General features: G+C 37.6%; 1 protein-coding gene across 2 annotated transcripts in view; it reads right to left on the bottom strand.

Annotated features, from left to right (window-relative positions):
* Positions 1 to 508: 508 nt before the first annotated feature.
* Positions 509 to 22,282, bottom strand: part of lingo1a (leucine rich repeat and Ig domain containing 1a) — a 157,831-nt gene continuing 136,057 nt past the window's right edge. For both annotated transcript variants that reach the window (XM_041997745.1, XM_041997744.1), the window contains one exon: positions 509 to 3,183. In XM_041997745.1, coding sequence (XP_041853679.1) covers positions 1,324 to 3,171 — 1,848 coding nt within the window. In that variant the 5' untranslated portion in view covers positions 3,172 to 3,183 and the 3' untranslated portion in view covers positions 509 to 1,323. The remainder of the gene's footprint in view (positions 3,184 to 22,282) is intronic.

Raw genomic sequence — 22,282 nt, 5'->3', positions numbered from 1 at the left:
AACATCTCATTTCTGTAAGTTATCAACTTACCACACCCAAAAAAATCTCAAATGTAGTAAAGCTTTAAGCTCCTCGATGTTTGTACATGTGCAACAAATCGATCTTAAAATACTGGGTTCAAAGTACTCCTCCAAATCAAATATATCTATCAAGAATCCCTATGTTGAACGAAGTACAACAAAACATGATGTTATGTTACTTTTTTAACTAAATATTGTTTGAAATATTACCTTTTAAAGTGTAGACTTGGCATTCTCTGAAAAATATGGGTATATCACAGATTGTATGATTTTCCAAAGTATAAATTTAGGTATTACCATTTGGGTATTAAACAGTATTTATTTTCAGTTCTTACCTGTAAAATATGGGCTCATTTTACTTGTATGAATATTAAAAGCACAATTTCAGCCATTATCTTTTAGGTATTTAAACAGAGTTTTCACAGTATGGTTCATTGCCCTATTTTGATTAAAAGTTAGCTGCCATCACAGTCAAACAATTTTTTTATATTATATTACCTAGAATTTCTACTGTTCTAGTAGTGGCATACTGTATTTTGCATTTATTGTGGTTTTTGTAATTTTATTGTGTAGTTTTTAAACAAAGCATTTTCAGGTGTTGTCACACAAATACATGCTGAATGGATCACAGGACAAATGTGACTGTTATAAAGTAAGAAAGGGCCATAACAAGCACATTGCAATCACAATTATTAGAATTATGTTTTGCATGAAGATGTATTTGAAATGCATCTGCTATTATGAATGTGCTCATCAACCTATACAAATCACATTCATAACAGGACATCTAACCCTTAAAAAAACAAACACCAACAACAACATAAAAAGACAAACAAAATAGAAAAAAAAACCAAAAAAAAAACCAAAAAAAAAAACTAAAACTACAGAGTGAGAACAGCAATGATACAAATATGATTTGCCCCTTGTATTCTGGCTGTATGAAGATTTTTTTTATTTTTTTTATTTTTTATTTTTTTATAATATATTTTCCCCACTAAATATCCATAGTAACATGAACTTTTTATGGCAAATCTGACTTTCAATTAATGCCCCCGCCTTGCAGAAACCACTGACGCCCAGTAACACTGGGTCCAGTTACGTTCCCTCCCACTTTTAAGTCAGGATCTGCCCTCCTGTCAAGTTCACCAGTCCGGAAAGAAACAAAACAAACAAAAAAAAAAGCAAAACATTATTCTATGTTAACAGACCATGATCCACAGTTTCGCAATAGAGGAAAGAAAATGTCTTCTTTCCCTGTTTGTTTTATTTTTAAGTTCAAAATTAATAGATACCACAGCTCCACTAAATCATTTTCATGTTAAACTTACGAGGAGCATCCACTGTGGTACTGCTCATCCCAGCATCCGATTTTCGTGGCACATACTCAATCTCAATATTGTGCTTGGTGTTGCCTTTACCTCTGCTCCAAAGGAACAACAGTACCAGGCAAAACAGGACGACACCAAGAAAAGATATGAAGCCCATAGTGGTTGCAATAATCAATGTCTTTATATCAAATGGGAAAGGGACATTGGCTCTTGTACCATTAGCACCAGTCTCTGTGGGCTGGTTGGATATGAAGGCTAATGTCTTGTTGGATTGGTGTGGCCAGTCAGGTGAATAGCTATGAATGTGGAGGTGAGCAAGAGAGGTGTCATTTCCGCCTGCGTTGCTAGCTATACACATGTAAGTACCATTATCTTGAATCTGGGCATAGCGCACTTCAAGGGTACCCTCTGGCAACACAGAGATCCTTCCAATTGTTTTGGTTGTGATAAACTTTTTCTGTGGAGAGAGCCACATTATTACTGGAGCAGGATCTCCATCTGCTTGGCAAGCAAAATGAACGATGGCCCCCTCATCAACAAACATTTGTTGGGGTTTGCGATCCCTTATCCTGGACTTGCGACATGTGAAGTAGTTTGGCTGCAGGACATCTGGGAAGTCTTTGAACTCTTTGCCTTGGACAAACTCAGGGGAGGCACAGGTGGGCTGCTGTTTGTTGAAGTTCAGCCTCCAGCGCCGTCGGAAAACCCATAAGAGTCGGCAGTCACAGGCCAGTGGATTATCATACAACGCAAGGGTTTCCAGGTTGCCAACTGAATGGAAAGCTGATTCCTCTAAAGTGCTGAGAGAGTTCCCAGACACATTTAGAATTTTTAGGTAGTTTAGACCACGGAAAGAGTAGGGCTCAATCATTGCCAGCCTGCCGCCAACCAGGTGAAACTCCTGCAGACGCAAAAGATCATGGAGCTTATTCCCCTCAATGGTATGGATAGGATTGTAGGAAAGATTAAGAAAGCGCAAATAAACCAAGTGCCGCAGGGCTATATAAGGAATTGTGGTCAGATTGGCATTGGCGATGGTCAGAGAAGTGAGATTTAATCCATACAAGCAATTCGGGGTCATCGTATCCAAGTATGGCCAGTTGGCTATTTCCAGGACTTTCAGCCGATAGAGTCGTTTAAAAGAGTAATCCCTTATGACATTAATATTGAGGTGGCGCAGCCTTAGAGTGATCAAACTGTGAAGGTGGGTAAATGCCTCTGTTGGAACAGAGGACAAGTTGCACTTCTCCAGACTCAGGTGTTCAAGGCTATTAAGGCCATGAAATGCCCGGTGAGAGATGAAAACCAGGTCGTTATCGCCCACCTCTAAAGATCGAAGGTTGTACAAATCCTGAAACATGTAGTCCAACAGGATGACAATTTTATTCTCACTTATGTCCAGCTCTGTGAGATTGCTCAGGCCTGTGAAGACACCCAACTGGATCAGCTTGAGCTTGTTGCTTCGTAACCCCAATGTCCGCAAACCATAAAGGTTATTGAATGCTCCAGGTTCAATGGTGGAAATAGTGTTTTCACTGAGCTCAAGGTGTTCAAGGTTAGGAAAGTTGGCGAACTCATCTGGGTTAATGGTTTTGATGCGGTTTTTGCCGAGGTCCAGCAGTCTTGTTTCTGCAGGAATGCCCTCAGGAACTGTCATTAGCTTCTTGCGGTGACACATCACAGAGCGCTCTTGAAAGTTGCACTCACAACGAGATGGGCAGCCTGTGGTGGAACTAGATAGGACAGTGCCCAGCATCAGGATCAGAATGGGCTGCCAGCAAGCCACCAGGTAGCTGTGCCCAGTTGCTTCCCTGGCCGCCATCTTATCGGTTACCTGAGGAGAAGCAGAAACATGACAAACATCTTGTTAGTTAATTAAATTACACTTTCAACTTAACTTCTTTGTAAGAATTCTAATAGCTTTTTTTGTGCACATTCACTGCAGATTGTCAATCATTAAAATACATGAGCTAAAAACCAATTCATGTGTTTATACAGTATGGCGTGAATTATCATTTTAAACACTTCTCTTTGGTCTTTGTGTTGATTTTCAAGCAGCTAATGTGGCCATTGATCATAAGTGCTAAATGAATGCCATTCTCATGTGACACAAAAGCTGGAAACAAGGCAGATAGTATGACATCTACTAAAATATTCATGAGGAGACATAAAATGAATGGAGGTTACGAGAAAAAAGTTGGGTGCTTGTATAACAGTGCTGACAGTTCTGAATTCTGCGTCTTTCACTTGTCAACAAAACCTTAAATGTACTTTAAATGCAAGTAGCTGCTGGTCAATAAACAGACTTCCAAAAGGACCTATTAGAATACAGAAAAGGAAAAACTGATATTCAGAGGCTAAGTCATTCTGGTGATCTGCATACATCTTGCTCTACAATCCCATTGTGTCTGCTGTCGAATGCTGAACATAGTTTCCACAGCTCACCTAGCAGAAATTCTATCAGTCACTTCTATGGCTCTGATATGAAGTGACAGGGCACAGCTTCAAGTGGAATTAACAGCATTTTCGGTAATCCACGTCATGCTGTGTCACAGACAAATATGCTGAGTACATCTGTGATTTGTTCTGGTTCTGTGAAATCGTTTTTCACCCCACATTCTTTTCTTCTTGCTCCAAGCCCAAAGTTGCTGTGCCACTTAAAACAGTAGGAGGTGGAGCAGCAGCTGCAAGAGGGTGCAATCAAAGATGGATGGTGGCAAGTGTGATGAATGGGCTGTGGTTGACACCTTGATCAAGCAATCTTTTAGGATAAAATATAGGCCACCAGGGAATTGGAAACAGTGAGATAAATATAGGGTCCATGAGCAAAACAATGACCAATATTTAATTTCAATGTTATTGGATAGTATGATTTCCTTTCCTTCCACCAATCACGAAATGAATTTATGTTACCATAGCAGAATTCACTTTTTAAATTTTTTTTCATCCCTTGTTTTTTCACTTCAAAGACAAGATCAAGTGGCTCATTAAGCATTTCTTCCTGTTTCACAGAAGGGTATTTTAGAGTTTTTGTGCCTCTACAGATTCAGTGGATCATAATAACAGATTAAGAGAGAGGGAAAGAAAAAAAAAATTAGAAAATTTTATATCATGGTTGACAGTTAATTTTATGGTGACATGCTACCGCCATAACAGCCTCCACTCATGACTTTTTTTCCCCAGTGCATCAATAGAGAATTGGACATCAGACTCATAAAAAAAGGAGGGGTTTATGGATTAGATTTACTTTGCTCAATTTCATTTTGTTCTGTCTGAGGTCAAAGTTTAGATTGGGGATTTGATGATACCATCTGTAATCAAGTGATGTCAAAACAGGCTGAGGGTTTTCCTGAGATCAGAGACCTGCAGCAGAGCCTGCTGTGCTTCATTCTGCCCCCAGCCATATGTGATCATTGTTGTTCCCTAACTCCTTTGATCAAGTCAGTGCTGAGTGCAGGGAGATAAAGAGCTGTATGTGTGGGTGTTATATGGCATGCTAAGACAGCTAAGAAGAAGTGGCCTTGCCATAGACTCACCTCAATCTGTCCAGCTCTATCATGCGACTATTATAAAGTGGATATCAGTCAATTAGATGATATTATGTCCAACTGTATTACTGCTGACTCTAAAATGCTATCAGGAAAATTATCCAATCATAATCCCTTGTTGGATTATCCCTTGGATAGCATCTGAACAAGTCCTTGAACGCTAATAAACAGGGTATACATACCCATGAAATAACACTGGGTTCATAATACATCTGATTAACTAAAGTTTTAAAATCATCAACTGAAAATACTAAACAGTGTTTCTTTTCTTTTTTTGTTTTTTGTGTGTGTGTTAATTTTTATAAAAGAGACTAGCATGAAAATTTCTGGCATGTGACTTCTACAGCAAACATACAGGAAGACGTGGACAGACAGGGACATATTAAGACGAGGAATGACATCCATGGGTAAACATTGGCAGTGGTGTTTTGTTAATGATCTGCTGTTATCATTCCCTCACAGGCATGTAGTCTGAATGCAGTTCTTCATTCCAATCAACCATCCAGTGAGTTCCCAGAGAATTACATTAATTGAGGTGAAGAGAGAGAGGGTGTGCTATTCAAAAGAATGAATATGTTGGAGAAATAAAACAACAGTGCTCAATAAATGAATACCCACTGGTCCAAGACCAATAATAAATGGATCATTGAATGGTGAGATTATTACTTTTATGGGGGCATCCACTGGGATCTTGAGGATGTTGCTTCATTTTAGTGGTAGATAGAGCCCCAAGCTCCTATTACACTGGAGTGACATAAAAATAGCCACATCAATGGCCTGGTAAGATTTTTAGTCCAGATTTGCAAAAATTAGCAGCCAACACTGTCTGGATCATAGACTATTCCTTAGCTCTAATATTTTTTGTTTTAAGTCATCCACACTATTGTATGACTACCTTATAGCATTGAGACAGGAACATGTCCACTGTATGTAAAGATATTTGAAGTGCAAAATGACTGTGGTCCAAAAAACACATTTAATGTCTAAAATTAATTTTTTGTTTGTTGTCTTTAGCACACACTTACAGAAAGGGTGTTTAAATTTGTCAGTATGGATAACTAGCCAACTTCTGTGGTTGAGAATTAGAAGTTTTGTTGTCCTTGAAAAACTATTGTTCTATACTCATATCAAAGACACAAGCTACAGCAAAAAAAAAAAAAAAAAAAAAACACCATAGGTATGGGTTTTTTGTTTTGGATTGACTGCTACTGACTCCACTACAAAAACTTGGAGCTCGGGTGTTTGGCATTGTCATTGTTCACCCAAACAGGATTGCTTACTCATTTGAAAGCCATTGAGTGCTGCAGTTCCATAGTTCTTAAGAAGCCGAACATGTAAAACTATTAAGTTGTGCTTATAAATGGCACTGATATATTACCTTAATATACTTATGGTGTGTGGTTTGCAAATTTGTGCAGCAGGAAATCACTGAATAGTCCTAGTAGAAAGGAAATTCAGGTATTTTGATTAACATTTGGTATTAATTAAAAATGTAACATCCCGGCATCATGTGCCAATACATCTCTATCAAACATAAAAGAACATTTCAGACAGTGTAATAAGGTAGAAAACAGATCTCATAAAAGCAACAAACTTAAAACAGAAAATTATTTTCTGTAAAATCAGTGTAAAATAATTTTACCAACTTTCTTTGCTTTTTTCTAAAACATTGTTTTTGTTTTATTGTTTTGTCTGGTTCAGCTTCACCTTTTGCACCTGAAGACCAGTATACAGTAAAAGCAGGTAGCTCTTTTTTTAAATATCTGTGATCAGTTGGTCTGCTACAGTCTAACAATGTTATATTAATACAATACCATTAAAAGAAATATGCTAAGCAATGTTGTGAAGGTTTACCCCACTTCTAGTATGTTGATGAGGTGTTCTGTTTTCAGCTGTCTGTCACCATTAAATTAATTACAATAAGCACAAGCAAACATAAGCATGGAGGAGGCTCATCTATTCCACCAAGCTTCAGTTTACCTGTCACTAGACATCAGTCCTGAGCCTTGTTAAATACCATTGTTAAATACCTGTAAGCTTCAGGGAAAATCCATGAGATGATGCTGACGTTATCTGCAGCACAAAGTGTTAAAAGCCTTTAAAGCCCATTCCTTGGCAAACTGCTTAGTCAGCTGCCAGGCTAATCCTCAGTGGCCAAATGCAGCAGTGGGTTTTTATTTACTCGGCTGTATGCATGGCTTTGATGGTCTTTCCATTTGCCACAAATGTGCATCCTGATCCTCAATCTACTTTCTAAGAAAGCATAAAAAATGTATAACAGTTATTGTGCTGTTTATTAATATTGAATATGACATAAAAATCAAAATTAATCTGTCTGATTAAGGAGAAAAAAGTTAGGCCCAGTAATGAATTCATTATCAGTCAAACTGTTCCTCTGATTATAGGTTCAGGTTTTCTTAAGAGGGTAGCAGCCTGTGTTTTCACACAGAAGATTTCTCTCAACCATGCTTTGGCTAAATCCATTTTAACTTGCAGTCTCTCACCTTTAACTCTCAAAGTACAATCACTTTCACGCAGCTGTAATGTGGCCAAGATGAATTACCAAAGACAGAATACCCTTTTGTCATTGAGACGCTGAGCTGCCTGCTGGGATGGCTGGCTGGATGGGAACTGTGAAATGGCAGGGCTTAAATGTAAGTCGATGGCCGACAGATGGACAGCATAGGCCTAATCCAGGCAAAGAAGCTGGTTGGTGCAATAAGGTGCAGAATCATAACATTGACCTGATGCTGTCCTGCCAGAACTTTGCTGATAAAAACCTGTCGACATGTCCCTCCTGAACTTCACCCCCAAAGAAATCTTTTTATTCTTCAGTTTTATTCAGACGAGGTGCTCTGACCACTGATGTCTTATTCCACCACACAGACTGCAATGTGCATTTGTAAGCAGTCAAATAACCATATATATATATATATATATATATATATATATATACACATATACAGTATCTCACAGAAGTGAGTAGACCCTTCACATTTTTGCTAATTTCACTATATCTTTTCATGGGACAACACTATAGAATAAAACTTTGACAGAATATCAAAGTCCCATGAAAAGATATAAAAAATATGTGCAAGCTCAAATTTTTTATTTTTTTTTTTGTGTGCAAGTCAGGAAGTATGCATCCTTTGGGATCTTGCATCATTATCGTGCTAATTAGTCTTGTCTCTCTAGTTTCATACAAGACAGTAAATGTTCTTTGTCGTTATCTTAAAGACACATGCTTTCAAAGATAAACAGCCAGTTGAATGATGGGCTCTTAGTGGATCAAAGTGGATCCACTTTGGGACAAGTCACCCCCAAATCACTACATTGAAAAATTGTTTAAAATAATGCTTGACATAAAAAAAATAAACATTCCAACGCTTGGCCATGTTAACTTTACATTAAACATAGAACAATATTCAAATATTTTGTTTAAGAAATAACTCAGCTATAAGCTTTGCCATCCTTTGATTTATTGCCTTTCAACCAATATACAGCAAGCTGTGTTGCTGATACGATGTTGTTCACTAAATATATATTTATGTGGTTTCCATTATTGAAAATCTGGGCCTCTAAGCATGTTAAAACATTTACTGTATAAGCTTGTATCAGCTTATACCAGTATATTGTATGACCAAGAATAGAAAAGTTTAATATCAAGCCATTTCTACTATTATCTCATCATTCTTAAAGCCACCAATATTTTTTCTCTATTATAATCAAAGGTCCTCAAAAAATTAAATAAAATGTTACACATAGTTGTTCTTAAATTACACTGATTTTTGTTACGGGTATCGTTTTGTGGTGCATTCAGTTGGAAATGAATAAATGAAATTAATTAAACTAGTACAGCAATTATTAGGGCTGGGCAATTAATCAAATTTTAATCACAATTACGATCTGGGTTTTCAACGATCATAAAAATGAAATGGTCCGATTATTTTTTGTCCTTCGATTTGTGCTGTTTTCAAATCGAGCGCAGCTGTCATTGCAGCGCTTTGCTGCAGACTCCTCCCACAGCCCCGACCGCTTTAGTTTTATTCAGAATGAGTTGCAGACACCTGGACAGGACGGGAGGCGGAGTCGCTCCTTCTCCATCATTTTCTATGTAAACTTGTGCGAGGAAGCGAAAATCGCTGCCCTCTTCCAGCCTAGCGACAGGCAACAGTCATGCATGTAAAATGTTGCGTTCGTGCACGCATACGTGCTCCCAGAGTCACAGAGAGACAAATGTTATAAACAGAACTTTTTTCTCAATTAACACAGTGAACAATCCGGGATTTAAGAAACTCATCAACACTTTGGACAAACGGTATCACCGCCATCTCGACACCATTTTAGTGGACTGTCTCTCTTTGTCCTGTATGATGAGTGTAGTGAGGGTGTTGTGAAAGACGTGGTGACAGTCCGATGTTTCGCCACCGCTACAGACCTGTGGTAAAGCCCCACCAGAGCCGTATAGAAATGTCGCGCTACATTTTATTGACGCGGATTTCAACGTGAAAACGAAATGTCTCCAGACTATTTTTTTCTAGATCACACCATCGGAACATAGCTGCTGGTCTGAGACAAACAATAGCTATGGGGCCCTGGTGGAAAGAAAGTAGTCGGCATTACCACAGTAAACTAAACACTTCAAATGTCACCCCCCCAAACCTCTTATCTATAATCGTGTTAAATAATCAAGATCTCATTTTCAATCAAAATAATCATGATTATCATTTTTCCCATAATCGAGCAGCCTTAGCAATTATTGTAATATACTATACTGAAATTGATATATGATGCTCTAAATGTCTAATGTTGTTTGAAGTGGAAAAACTACCACCTCTAGTTTGGCATGTTGTTTCAAGTTTAAAAACATTGTGCTGATTTTCCTCTCAACAGCTTTTAGTTATGATACAGATCTGAGAAGAACAGTTCAAGGATCATCATTGTTACATTTCACACTGAGAGTGAAATCCCTGCAAAGAGAGAGAATCCTAAGAGATCCAAATCCTTTAGGCAAAATAGAAAGAGTAAAAATTAAAATGTTTCATAGTGCAATTTAAAAACGAGTCTAGCAGACAAAGGACAAAGGTATTCTTGTAAAAACGGTAACCTTGAGTGTGTTACTGAGTGAGTAGATATGTGATGTATGTATTCTAACAGCTGCCACATATTTGGAGTGTTCAGAAGCAGAAAGTAATCATGAATGCAGAACAGCTAGGTGCTGAGACATGTAAACTCTCCCACAGAGAAATGTTCTTTTTTCACAAATGCTGAGGAAAAAGATGCTTTGTTGGTCGGTTCTTCTGCATGAACAGACACACGCACACACAGATTAAATTAAATTTCTGCTTGTCTGTATATTCTTTTGTCCTCTGATGCTTTAGACCTCCACGACGAGCCCTGATCTTGAGGGATGGGGACAACTTGCTGACAGAGCCTCTCAGACTTAAGACCGTTATGCAAGGAGGGTTAGACTTGTACATTCCTCCCCACACTGCAGGAAGTGCAGACCCTCAGAGCTCTAGATGCAAAGCTGAAAATGCATCACCACATCCTGGCAATAAACTCAGGAGAACCAATAACCACTAAAGGTCACCAGGATTCTGATTTCATACTGGATACTGACATTGGATGAGCATTTTAGTAAGTGAGCTTTGTTGAGTTTGGAAGACTGACACACCAGCACTAATAAGACCCCAGGAGGTGCTTGAAGAGATTCTGCTTCAAGCAATGGGTCAGGAAGGATGTTCTTTTCTCCCCCATCAGCTTCTCTTGTGCAGTGGTTAATAAAATTTTCAGATCACAATCATGGTTTCGCCTGGTGTATAACGGGCAGTAAGTGGGATACAAATCCTCGACACATATCACCTGCTACAGTGACCATTCAATTAATCATGGATTTTATTCATAAAAGACAAAGTGCAAGTTTAATACAGTGCAAAATTAATAGATGAACTGATTTTATATGGCAAATATCTTTGAATTAACCTGTCCTAGAGACTTAGATGTGTGTTTATGCTTCTTTGTTATGACCCAGAGGGTGGTTACATTATACTACTTACAAAGCCACACAATCAGTCATTATCACTGATGTGTGTGATGTATAATGGAAGCTTATACAGTATATGGCTCTGAATCTAGTAGTGAACAAAATTCACTTTCACTTTAACAATTGATATAATACACAAGTTAATTCAATGCTTTACAAATTCCAAACCTAAAGATTTTCTTCAAATCCCCAAAAAACTCCTTGACTACAGAAAATTAAATTTAAAACAGACTCCAACAGCACAAATTATTACATACATATTACGGCTGGGCAATAAGTCTTATTGATTAATTCAAATTTGTGGTTTATGACTTTTTTTTTCTCCTGTGGCACAATTAACTTCATATGTACAAATATTTTAGTAAGTGTAGGAACCTTGAAAACATCTACGGAAACAAACAAAAAATAATAATAAATAACTGGTCTGATTAGTAAATCTAAATTTTCCAAACACTATTCTACTCACTCACATCCTACCAGGACATCGTAATTTATTTAAGTAATCCATATTTTTTATTAAATATGTATTCATAAGTGATGAATTAATATTGCGCTGTTACCTCTCCTACTGCACAAGATATCTGCCAAAACAGTGTCAGATTAACTTTTAGAATGACAGTACTTATGCAAATGAATACAGTCATTTTCTCTATAACCCTTCAGTTTACCTTCATACTAAACATTTTTATTTTATGTTACCAGTGGAAGTGTTAGGTTTTACATGCATGCATGCATATGGGGATATTTGTTTTTGGATAGTTGTGTTGTCTTGAAAGTAACCACTGTACTAACTCATCCATATGTGTTTAGGATTCAGGTGAAGTTGCAGTAACTGCAATGAAAGCTTCACTAGCCCCTTAATTAAATAAGTCAACATAGAAAGGTGCCTTTGTGTCATAATGAATAATTACAGTTATATTTCATCGACTGCTTGGACATGTGATGGGCACAGTGTGGATAGGCTCGTGACCATATTGACTTTAATTGTGACTGGCATCTAAAGGCTATCCTCCAAGTGTGGCAAAGAAAATGTCCCCTTTGCTTAGCTTGCACTGCAGTTCACAGCAAGGCCTTTTTAGAGGGAAATGAGGGGTAATTAGTTGATAAAGAGTCAACCCTGATGCAGAAAATGCCACACTAGTGCACTGGGATCAGACGCTGGAGGATACTGCTGTTGCATGCTGTAGTGGATAACAGATTAGGGACAATACGCCAGCAAAGGGCCCCCCAGCAATGCAGTTTTTTTTTTTTTTTTTGTTTGTTTTTTTTTCTTTTTAAACATTAATTATTGCACATCATGATTTATTTGCTGCAAATAATTACCAAGAAACACTTGTCAGAATGAAATAGGCTTTACTGTCATGGTCTGTGGTGTGGGGCTCAGTTTTTTCAGCTGCCCTGAACGCCTCATCTCCGCCTGCTCTTGATTGGGGCTGATGCGCTACACCTGTACCAAGCCCTATTTATACAGCTCTGTGACATTCCTCCAGTGCCAGATCGTCGTGGTTTCACCCTGCACGTATCCAGCCTCTGTTACCTGTCTGTTTCCCGTATAACCTGTCTGCCTGCCTGCCTGTTGACGACCCTGTGTTCCGGAACCTGGATATTCGCCTCTGCTCGTTCCCTCACTGGTAACTCTGCCTCCGCTAATATTTGGACCCCCTGTATGTTTGACCCCTGGACTGCTCTCTGGAATCTCCCTTTAGATCACGGACTTGGTTTTTGCTGCTCATCGGAAAACACGGATGCACCTGCCGCTGTCTTCCACCACCCGGACTCTCTGATCACCGTCAGTTTCAATATTACCTTGCTATTCGTCAGTCTGTTAAATAAACCCCCATTACCTATCCCTGGGTTTTCTGATAATTTATGAGTCCTCCTTGCTGGTACGTGACACTTTACACTGTAAAGAAAAACAGTAAGTAAAGATGCTGCCATCCGATGTAAGCTACAGTTAGGCTGCTTACTGTTTCATGGCATGACAGCAAATTTCAGTTAGCTCAGTTAGTGATGGAAACGACATACATAAATGTGGAAAATGTACAACCTACTTCAAATCTAAGGTTTTACAGAACAAATAAATCATATACTTATAATCAAGTCCTAAAATGAAGTAAATACAACCAAGATGAAATACAATACATGACACAAAGTATTACACTAATTAATAATTTAATGAAAGCTAAGTCAAGATGAAAAAAACTGTTATTACTAATTAAACCGTTACAGCTTCAATAGTAATTAAGATGGCAAACAGCAGCCAAGTGTTGCTAATGAAATGCATTTAATTATCAGCAAGTGTGAGCACCTCTATGAAAGCCTAAGACTTGGTAATGTGCTGTCTGGACTTTTCGGGTGTGTGTTTTCACAATACCAAGGAGGAAAGACATCAGAAATAACCTTGGTGTGATAACTGCTGCTGTCCATCAATCTGGGAAGTGTTATAAGGCTAAACAATCTAGAGTCCAGCTCTCTACAGTGAGAAAGATAATTAACAAATAGAGAAGACTGAAGACAGTCAAATCTTCCCAGGATCTGTACATTAACATTTGTGATTTTAAACGTAGTCAGCTTTAGGTCCATTAATAACCTTTTTACTGTTTTATTATTTTGAGCACTGAACTTCAATATCAGTGGCTTTATTTTGTTTATTGTGGTAATATTCCACCTCAAAACACTTTCTTCATAATCTGGATGAATTCACTAATTGCAAAATATTTTAGTATCCTGTTTAAACCAAAGAAACATGATGAGCACAAGTAGGCCCAGGCCACAAGAACTCAACCTATAAGATTATCAGACGAACCAGAACATGCTTGATCAAATGAAGCCCCACCTCCTCAACCCACTGACTTTCAAGGGTCTACTGCCAATTAGGTATGTGAATCCCCAACCACTGAGGCCAATTTGATACGTATCCCAATACGCTTCCAGCAATACGATACAGTAACAATACAGTGAAGCCCCAGTTGATACCCCTGTTCATGATGGGATGTGATTGATTAATGATTTCACAATGATTTGACTTTATACAATGCAATTCAGTTGGATATGATTCATGGTGCCAATCCAAAACTATTCAACACAATACAAAAAAAAAAAAAATAAAAAAAAATAAAGAATCTGGTTGCCAAATAACATCACAATTATTTTCCCTCTCGCTTTCACTGTGAAAAATGATTTGATACTTGATTGTTTTCTATAAAGCAAACCAATAATTCCACCTTAAAAAGAAGATACAATTAAAGACAGAGGACTGTTTTATTCCTAATTAACTCTAAATCCTAAAGAAACAATATAACAGTGAAACAAAATATCTCTTGTTTACCTGTTGTCTCGCTTCCTGTCTCGGTTTCCGTATGTTTTAATAACAAAACACCAAAAGACTGTGATGATGCGTTCATGCCTCAAAAACACGAGTGAGTGGTCTTGGTTATCCTAATAAGTGTCGCACTAGAAGTCTCATCCTCATAACCTTCTACCACTTTGGCTGCTGTATTTAGCTTATCAACACATTTATACATTGACCAGTATTATATCCACATCATTTTTTTTAATCTATCTTCAGTTATAAGTGGGTTTCTTCTTTTGATTTACTTCATGAATAAAAGAGCTTGAACATTAAATGTATGGAAACCTAAAAATTCAACTGGAACTGTAACCATCTTTTCTATTCGAGAAATAATTGTGTGGGTATTGAACAGATTAAACCAAGAGACACAGCTTCAGTCTCCCAAGGCTCTTCTCCCACCTCTATATGCACCAGCTCACATCCTGTCATTATAACACTGTAAACACGACCCAAAGAAAGCTCAGAAGTAATAGCAAACTTCCTGGCCTCAGCCTTGGCCAAGTTTCAGCATTTTTTTTTTTCATTTTGAAATGGCATACTTCTTTCAGATGCTTGTTTTTTATTACATCCATTAAGCTGAACCTTGAGAGGATGACAGGATGGTATTTCAGGGCTCTGTTATGAGACACTGAGTAACCGTACCTTCAACAAGACAAGAAAAGATTCAAGAAAAAAAATATAATCTGTAAACGCTACATTTCTTTTATACATTACACCCCTCCCACGTAATTTTATTATTTATTGTTCCCAAACATAAAGGCAAATAAAAACAACTACATCATAAACCGTTCTTGTTCAAATTTACTTTAGATTTAACAAAGATTCACACAAAAACTCATTCTTACAAGTGGTTTATCAAAGAACAAAGACTAAATTATCTGCAGAAGTTGGCTACAGATCTATGTATTTTTGTACGTGTTGTATTTATGTACTATGACCTCATACCATATGAACCATTACCATTCCCCATTCAGTGCAATAAAATATATAAAAAAATAATAATAATCAAAATTGGTGGCTGGTCTGCAGGAGTTTAATGGATATTCAGTTTCAGTGTTAAAGGACAATAAACAAATGTTTTCAAGGACAAATGTTGAAGGGGCGCTTTACTCAATGGTTTTGTCATCATTTAATGAGCTCCTGTCCCCATTCTGTCATCTGAACTGTCAGGCTTTCTCCTCGACTCTGACTCTCCCACTTCCACTTCTGACTCTTTTCTTAGAATAGACAAAAGGTGTTTCACACTGCCATGAACATTATTCAGCACAACTCTATGACTTCTGTCTTTGTGTTTTCTTAGATATGAAAGGGCTCCATGTGCAGCACTCTTAAAAGATCAACAAAGTCCCCTGAAAGTCCAGGTGTCTCTGTCTCTCTGAACTCAGCTCAGATCTCAGCTGCTGATTTCTTCTAATACCACCTTTATGTAAGGTTCTAATCCCACTTCCATTATTTTCTCATCAAGACTTAATCAAACTGCCTTTGATGTCACCAACGACATTTTTCTTACCTAGTGTTCTGTAAGTGAAAAAAGCAAACAAACAAATGTCCCTTTTATGGTATTTATTTTAGTTTTATTTAAAATTTATTTAATAACATTTTATCCTATTCATTTTTAATGTAGTTTCAATTATTAATTTAATTTAATTTAATTTAATTTAATTTAATTTAATTTAATTTAATTTAACCAGTAAGCTCAAGATCTTTTCTTCTAAGGATACAAAAACAAACAAAACAAAAAGCAAATTCATTTACAACTCATTTCAAGCAAACAAACTGTAAATGGATTGTCTGTTGGCTTCTTGACTGCTAGGCAATCAACTCAAATGGCCTCCTCCTGATAAAATAGCCTCAAAAACAATTTATAGTATTTATATTGTAGCAGGATTTATTATACACAGCTGCTAGTGTGCACATTTTTGCTGAAGTTGCAGAAATAAAACAATTCAGGGCATCTTGATAGTGCGGCATATGTTTGCCAATCTGAGCTCTATCAATTTTTTTTCAAAACCTGCATCACAGTTCAGCAATAAATTCTTTGATTCTTGCATCCACTGTCCATCTTTTAAATTTTTCTTCTTTCCAGTAGACCAAACCATAATATATATATATATTTTTTTTTTTTTGCACTTTTTTTTGGGCTCCAAAATCCACAGGGAGTCAGTCAGGCCTGGCTGACCCCACTGTGGCTCCAGTGTAGAGATAGGGAAGCTTAATCCATGTCCTCTGAGAGATTGCCCAGAAAGATGAAGCCTTAATTAGCCAGATAAAGCCCCACATAATGACAGTATTGATATAGGCAGGGAAATGAGGTCTAAGCAGAAACAAAAGACAGGAAAAAAAATCCAACACTATCGTTTATAAGAGGGGCAAGATGGTTGAAGACAGTCAAAGAGAAGTGCAGGGGATGGAGGAAGGGGGCAGGTCACTCTCACTTGAAACTCCAGCAGGGAAGTATTAGCTCGTCTATCTGAGCAATCCACCTGCTCCAAATTCTCTCATAAGAAGCTTAGAGAAAAATGCTGACCTTCATATAATCAAAGATTATATGTAGGAAAACAACAACGGTTTTGAAGTACTTAAGCAAAAGTACTCATGGGAGGTTCAAGCAATTAAAGGCAAAATTACTTGTCTAAGCTGTCCTTGCATCCTCCCATTTCCTATCTTTGGTTCTGTGTAGTAGAGGAGGAGGCCACAAAGATGGTAAAAAGAGCAGAACCACAAATATGGCTCTGATAATCTGAGCAGCACTAAAGGGGAGCAGAATCACCCATGTTTAGAAAGTCTAGGTATTTCACATGCTACACACAGATCAATGACAAGGTGACCCAGTAGAGTAATACCAGATGGCTTTAGGGTTGGCAGAAATACCACAAATCCCTTGTCAACACTTGTACACCTCTCAGAAAAAAATGACCGGAATATGGGTGCAAACCTTATTGCTTTTGTGTCCTAAAAGGAAACTACTAAAATTGATTTAAAATCTAAAATCTGAAATACAGTGTATGTGGATTAGACTTTACCATTATGGCCAAATAATTACAAACGGACATTAACTTAATAAAAAGGTCTTTTATGCACAGCTTACTGTCAGACTGTAGTTCAGCAGGGCGGAGAGAGATGGTGGAGGAAAAGTGAACACTCACATTTTCTTTTTAGAGATAAAGTTAAAAAGTTGCCAACAGGGAGGAAACATTTCAAGCAATTCTTTAGCTCATCTTGTAGCTGGACAAATTCCTACAGAGGACAAGCAGAGGCATGGCTGATAATGAGTAAGGAGACTGACATATGCACTGGTGCTGTATTGCCACATTTTATACTGTAATTTGTTTAAAATAATTTGTTCTTTAGTGCAGCTCTTTTTAAAGCCCATCTGGCCTCAGTCTAAATAGCTCAAGTGAGATTCATATCACTATTCACACCTTAAATTAACGACCATGACTGTCTTTGTTTTTGGCTCTTTAAAAAAAAAAATCCCTTTGCTGAAGCAGGCAGATATTCATTATTTTAGAATCCAGGTTTTGTTCTTCTGACTTGTTATTGTCATGTTGTAGCTCATATGACATTTACAGATGTGATTTAGAAGAGGCCAGTGGAAATGCAAATAGCTGCTGGAGAAAAAAAAGAAAAGTTGTTTTCTCAAGCATAAAACTTAAACTTATTCATTCTGGATTATTTAACAACCTTATTTACAGAGGTGGCCTAAGGATGAGGTAACAGAGTAATGGATTAACAAACAAGCTCCTTCCTACCTGTGAGCTATGGGATTAAATTTGCATTGCAAATGAATCAGTGTTTTAATGTTGCATTAAAAACTGAAGCGATTAGTCGCTTAATAAGTTAATTTGTTGCAGCTATTTATCGAGTAAACATCTCAAACATTGTGTGGATCGTGCTGTGGCTATATCTTCCAAATATCTGATCATTCAGAAAGTTTAAAATCGAACAAAACCAGTGACTGTAGACCACTGATGGTTTACTGGGTTGTTTTTTTTCATCAATAGTTTTTGCTGTAGTTGCATTACTTCTCTACTGTCACTCAAAAAACAGTAGAGTTGCAGAAAGGCTCAGCCTCTTATTTGTCCTATGAGCCCGGTTTGAGGCTGATGGACTAGCCGCAGCAAATGGAAAAAAAAAAAAAAAGACATATTTTTTTCTTATCCCTGTCTTACTCATTATTGCCAACATGACAGAAGCAAGCACACGGATATGGGCTGAATTATTTATTTGACATTTGCATATCTACCACAGGTTCAGGAGCAGGGTGAATATAGGGATTGTATTATAGAGGGAGATTACTCCTGAGGTTTCATTTTAGGCCGTAAAATCAGCTCCGCCAATTCACAGAGCCCATTTCTTAATGTCATAAGCATATCGAGAGTTGTGCCATTTGCAAAAAGTTCTATTTTTTTACCTGTCTTGCACAGACTCGTTGTGCGATCATAATAACTTTTGCCCACCTATACACCTTTCAGTCCCTTGCTAAATCAGTTATAAGGGGTTAAATTGCATGAACCTTCATCTCACCCGACATCACACCTGATCTCTCTTCCCTCTCGATCCCCACAGGTTCACAAACTACTTTGCACTTCTGTGGCAGTGCGACATATGCTGGCATCCTACAAGGTCAAAAGCCATTTCATTTTCTCATCTTTGATGGGTGCCTGGCTCTTTCATCGACCCCATCTCACCCCCCTCCTTCAGTTACTTTAATCCAGCCTGAGCATGCCAGTTTTAGAACAGAGTGAAGAGTTATTGCTCAAACCCTGATGTAATAACTACTGTAAGCTTTGCTTTTCTAACATAAAAAAGAACGTAAACCATGATGTCTGCTTGGGTGTGGCACAGCTATATCAGATTCTTACAGCAGTAATTCGCTTCCCTTGCCTTCAATGAAACTTCCCATGTTCCTCTTTTTTTCTTTTTCTCCTGAAGGAACATGAAACATTGACTGAATCAGCCCTTTGATTGTGTGCAATATGACAATATGATGAATATTTTAATATGGATTGATCATCTTAGATGTTAATAAAGAGCAGCATTTTTCTTCCCTAACAGTGAATAAAAATACCCATTTTGCCAAATAAGCGTCAACTTTTGTAAATTGTCAATAAAATTCCAGTTATTCAAAGCATTGTTTACACGATTAAACTTAAATAGAAATCTACTTTAAATTCAGTCAGCCATCTTTAGTATTTGCTGGAAATCAATTCACAAGTCACCCCAAGCTTGTCCTCTTTTTTTTTTTATTTTTTTTTTCATGTCACTATAAAACACTATGTGATGTTGGCTGCAACTCAGACTAAATAAGTCATGTTGACTCTTTACTTTGGCTCTTGTGAACTTCTTGTTTTAGAAACAATTTTTTGACATCTTGCAGAATAAATTATATAATTAAGAAAAAAATAATTATATCTTGCAGCCTTGGATTTCTCTATGTATGAAAGCATGTGAAAAAGATGTGAAAGAAATCTTGCATTCAAGCTTACAATTGACATTAGACAAGACATGTGGTTTAAATATCAGAATATGCATGACAAAGGACAAAATCAGGTTAGTAAAGTTAGGAGTTTTCTATTCAAAATACAGCATAGCTTCACATTTTCAAAGAATTGCTGATAAAATATGCAAATGAGACATTTTATTATGTCCTGATTTCCATAAATTATAGTAAAAAAAAAAATCTATACATTGGAAAACAATGTTCAAACATCTTGTTCCATCTTGTTAATATGTTGAGTCAAAGCTTATTACAGCAGAGATTTGGATCTTTCTTTAATCACTCTGTAAGTCACAAAATACTGACAACAGCCAGAAAACAAAACAAAATAAAAAAAAGGACAAGGAGAAAAAGTGTTGGCATTGTTTTCAGAATAAAGTACTCTATAAATCAGGTTGTGAACAAGCCTTCAGCAAAAGCCGTCAGAATACAGTCGGGGAAAAAAATTGTAAAGTTTGATGAAGTAGAAATGTTTCGCTCGGTATGAAGAAGAAAATTCATTTTGAGAAAATAGCTTTTGAAAACTTGGACTGTAAAATGAAAACACTGATTTTACAGATTAAAAATGATTAATTAAGTAATATTACCATGATATGTTTGTGCATGCAAATTTCTGTGAAACATGTCACCGCAGCTAAATCTCAACATTCTACAAGTTGTGTGATAGCTCTGCTTCCTGCCTAACGTTTATTGGGATTACCGTTGCTTCTTCATGTCTAGCAAACTAACATCTCTTCATGCCACCCAGTCCGGTCGATAACCTGAAATCCGACCTCTTGTTTCCTCCCGGCACTTTCGCTCTCCTCCATCAACAGTATTAGCAGTTCTTTGTTCCAGCGTTCTGTCATTGCTTTTCCTCTCCCTCTTACTCTGAGTTGACAGTGAGTGGGTGAAAGAATGAAAGCCGGGGTGAGGGTGGGAGAAAGGCAGACAGACCAGACAGTAAGGCCTTTATGGGAGTTAAATCCAGAAAGGAAGAGAGAGAGAGAGAGGTGGGGAAAGAGAGCTTTTAGGGAACTAAAAGCCTCTGCCACCTCAAAGCAAGGCCCCTGTTGTCTCGAATCACATGATGAATTGAAACAAAATGGTCAATGGATAAAAAGTGACTGTACTGATCTAACAAAAAGAAGGGCTAATGGGCTCGCAGCACATTAAAATATGTGAATTATCTGAGAACACTTTAATCCAAGTATCGTGGTGGATAGCCTCTCTATACTTTGGCAGCATTTGAACAGGGGTGTCCATGTTCTTAATGAATTCTAATGGGATTAGTGGCTTTTAATGGAACTTTTAAAGGACCATGAAATAGCAACAGCAACAACAAGTTCAGAGACACGCTTGGACCTTACGCTGAAACTAATTAGCACAATTTAAATGGGTTCTTGTGTATTGTTTAGATTAACCTAAAACCGGCACATTGTAGAATAGCACACATAATTAATAAACTGAAAAACAAACAAATTCATGTTCTCGCCTACTCAAATTAAAGTGAATCGCAGGACGTAGGGTGTAAGTGACAATCCATTTCTATGTAGGTCCTCACTCAGCCTGCTAGACAGAGGAACGGGTTGAGAGCACTCATGCTGCACCCAAACGCTGAACTCTGTAAACTCTGAATCTCAATGGGGTATTTTAACACCCATTACATCAGGGAGGTGGTGCACAAACATAAATCTTGTTCCCACTTATGGAAAATATCATACGATTCATTCAAGTGCAGCTGTGTAAGTGGAGCTGGTGTTGTCCCACAACTGTGTTATCATACACAACTGAATAGCACTGTTTGAATAGATGCTTTCAGCAGAAAAGATGCAGAATGCTATAATTTTGATGCACAATCATCACAATAAAACAGTTCATTTAGACGGTAGCTACAAAGTGCTGTACAAGAGTCTCAGTTCACCACTTATGTCTTATTTATTGCCATGAAAACAGGGAATATGTGCAGCAAATTATAGTATGCAATCATATATGGGAATACAAATTATAAGTGAAAAACAGAATTGAAGAGTTAATGACAAGTTTTATTCCTCAACACAGTCTGTCATGGCTCTCGGGCTGGGGTTGACATTTCCCAGCCGTCCCTGGAAGCATTCCTCTTCCTCTGATTGATTGCTGATGCACTCCACCTGTACTGTGTCTTACTTAAACCTGAGGTTATCTGCTTCTCATTGCCAGATTGTCTGTTTTCTCCAGCATGTTTTTAGCCAGCTCTCCAGCTTCAGACCTGTTTCTTTCAGAAGCTTTTGGCCGTACCTGCCCCAGTCTGGTAAAACAATCTAATTCTTGTGTGGACTTTTGGCACCCTGACCTCTGGACTGTCTTTTAGGATTGGATTTGGATTATGGACCTTGTTACTCCCCTTTTGGATGAATTGGGAGGATTTATCTGGACCTTTCTACCTTCACAGGCAAGCGGACTGAGTAACCAGATTCTGCACCCCTGGAAATATTCTCTTCTCTGTGATAAATCTTGTTCATCCAATCC

Source organism: Melanotaenia boesemani, chromosome 10, assembly GCF_017639745.1.
Source record: "Melanotaenia boesemani isolate fMelBoe1 chromosome 10, fMelBoe1.pri, whole genome shotgun sequence".
Classification (NCBI taxonomy): domain Eukaryota; kingdom Metazoa; phylum Chordata; class Actinopteri; order Atheriniformes; family Melanotaeniidae; genus Melanotaenia; species Melanotaenia boesemani.
The sequence above is the reverse complement of the archived record's forward strand: the minus strand, read 5'-3'. Positions and strand labels throughout refer to the sequence as shown.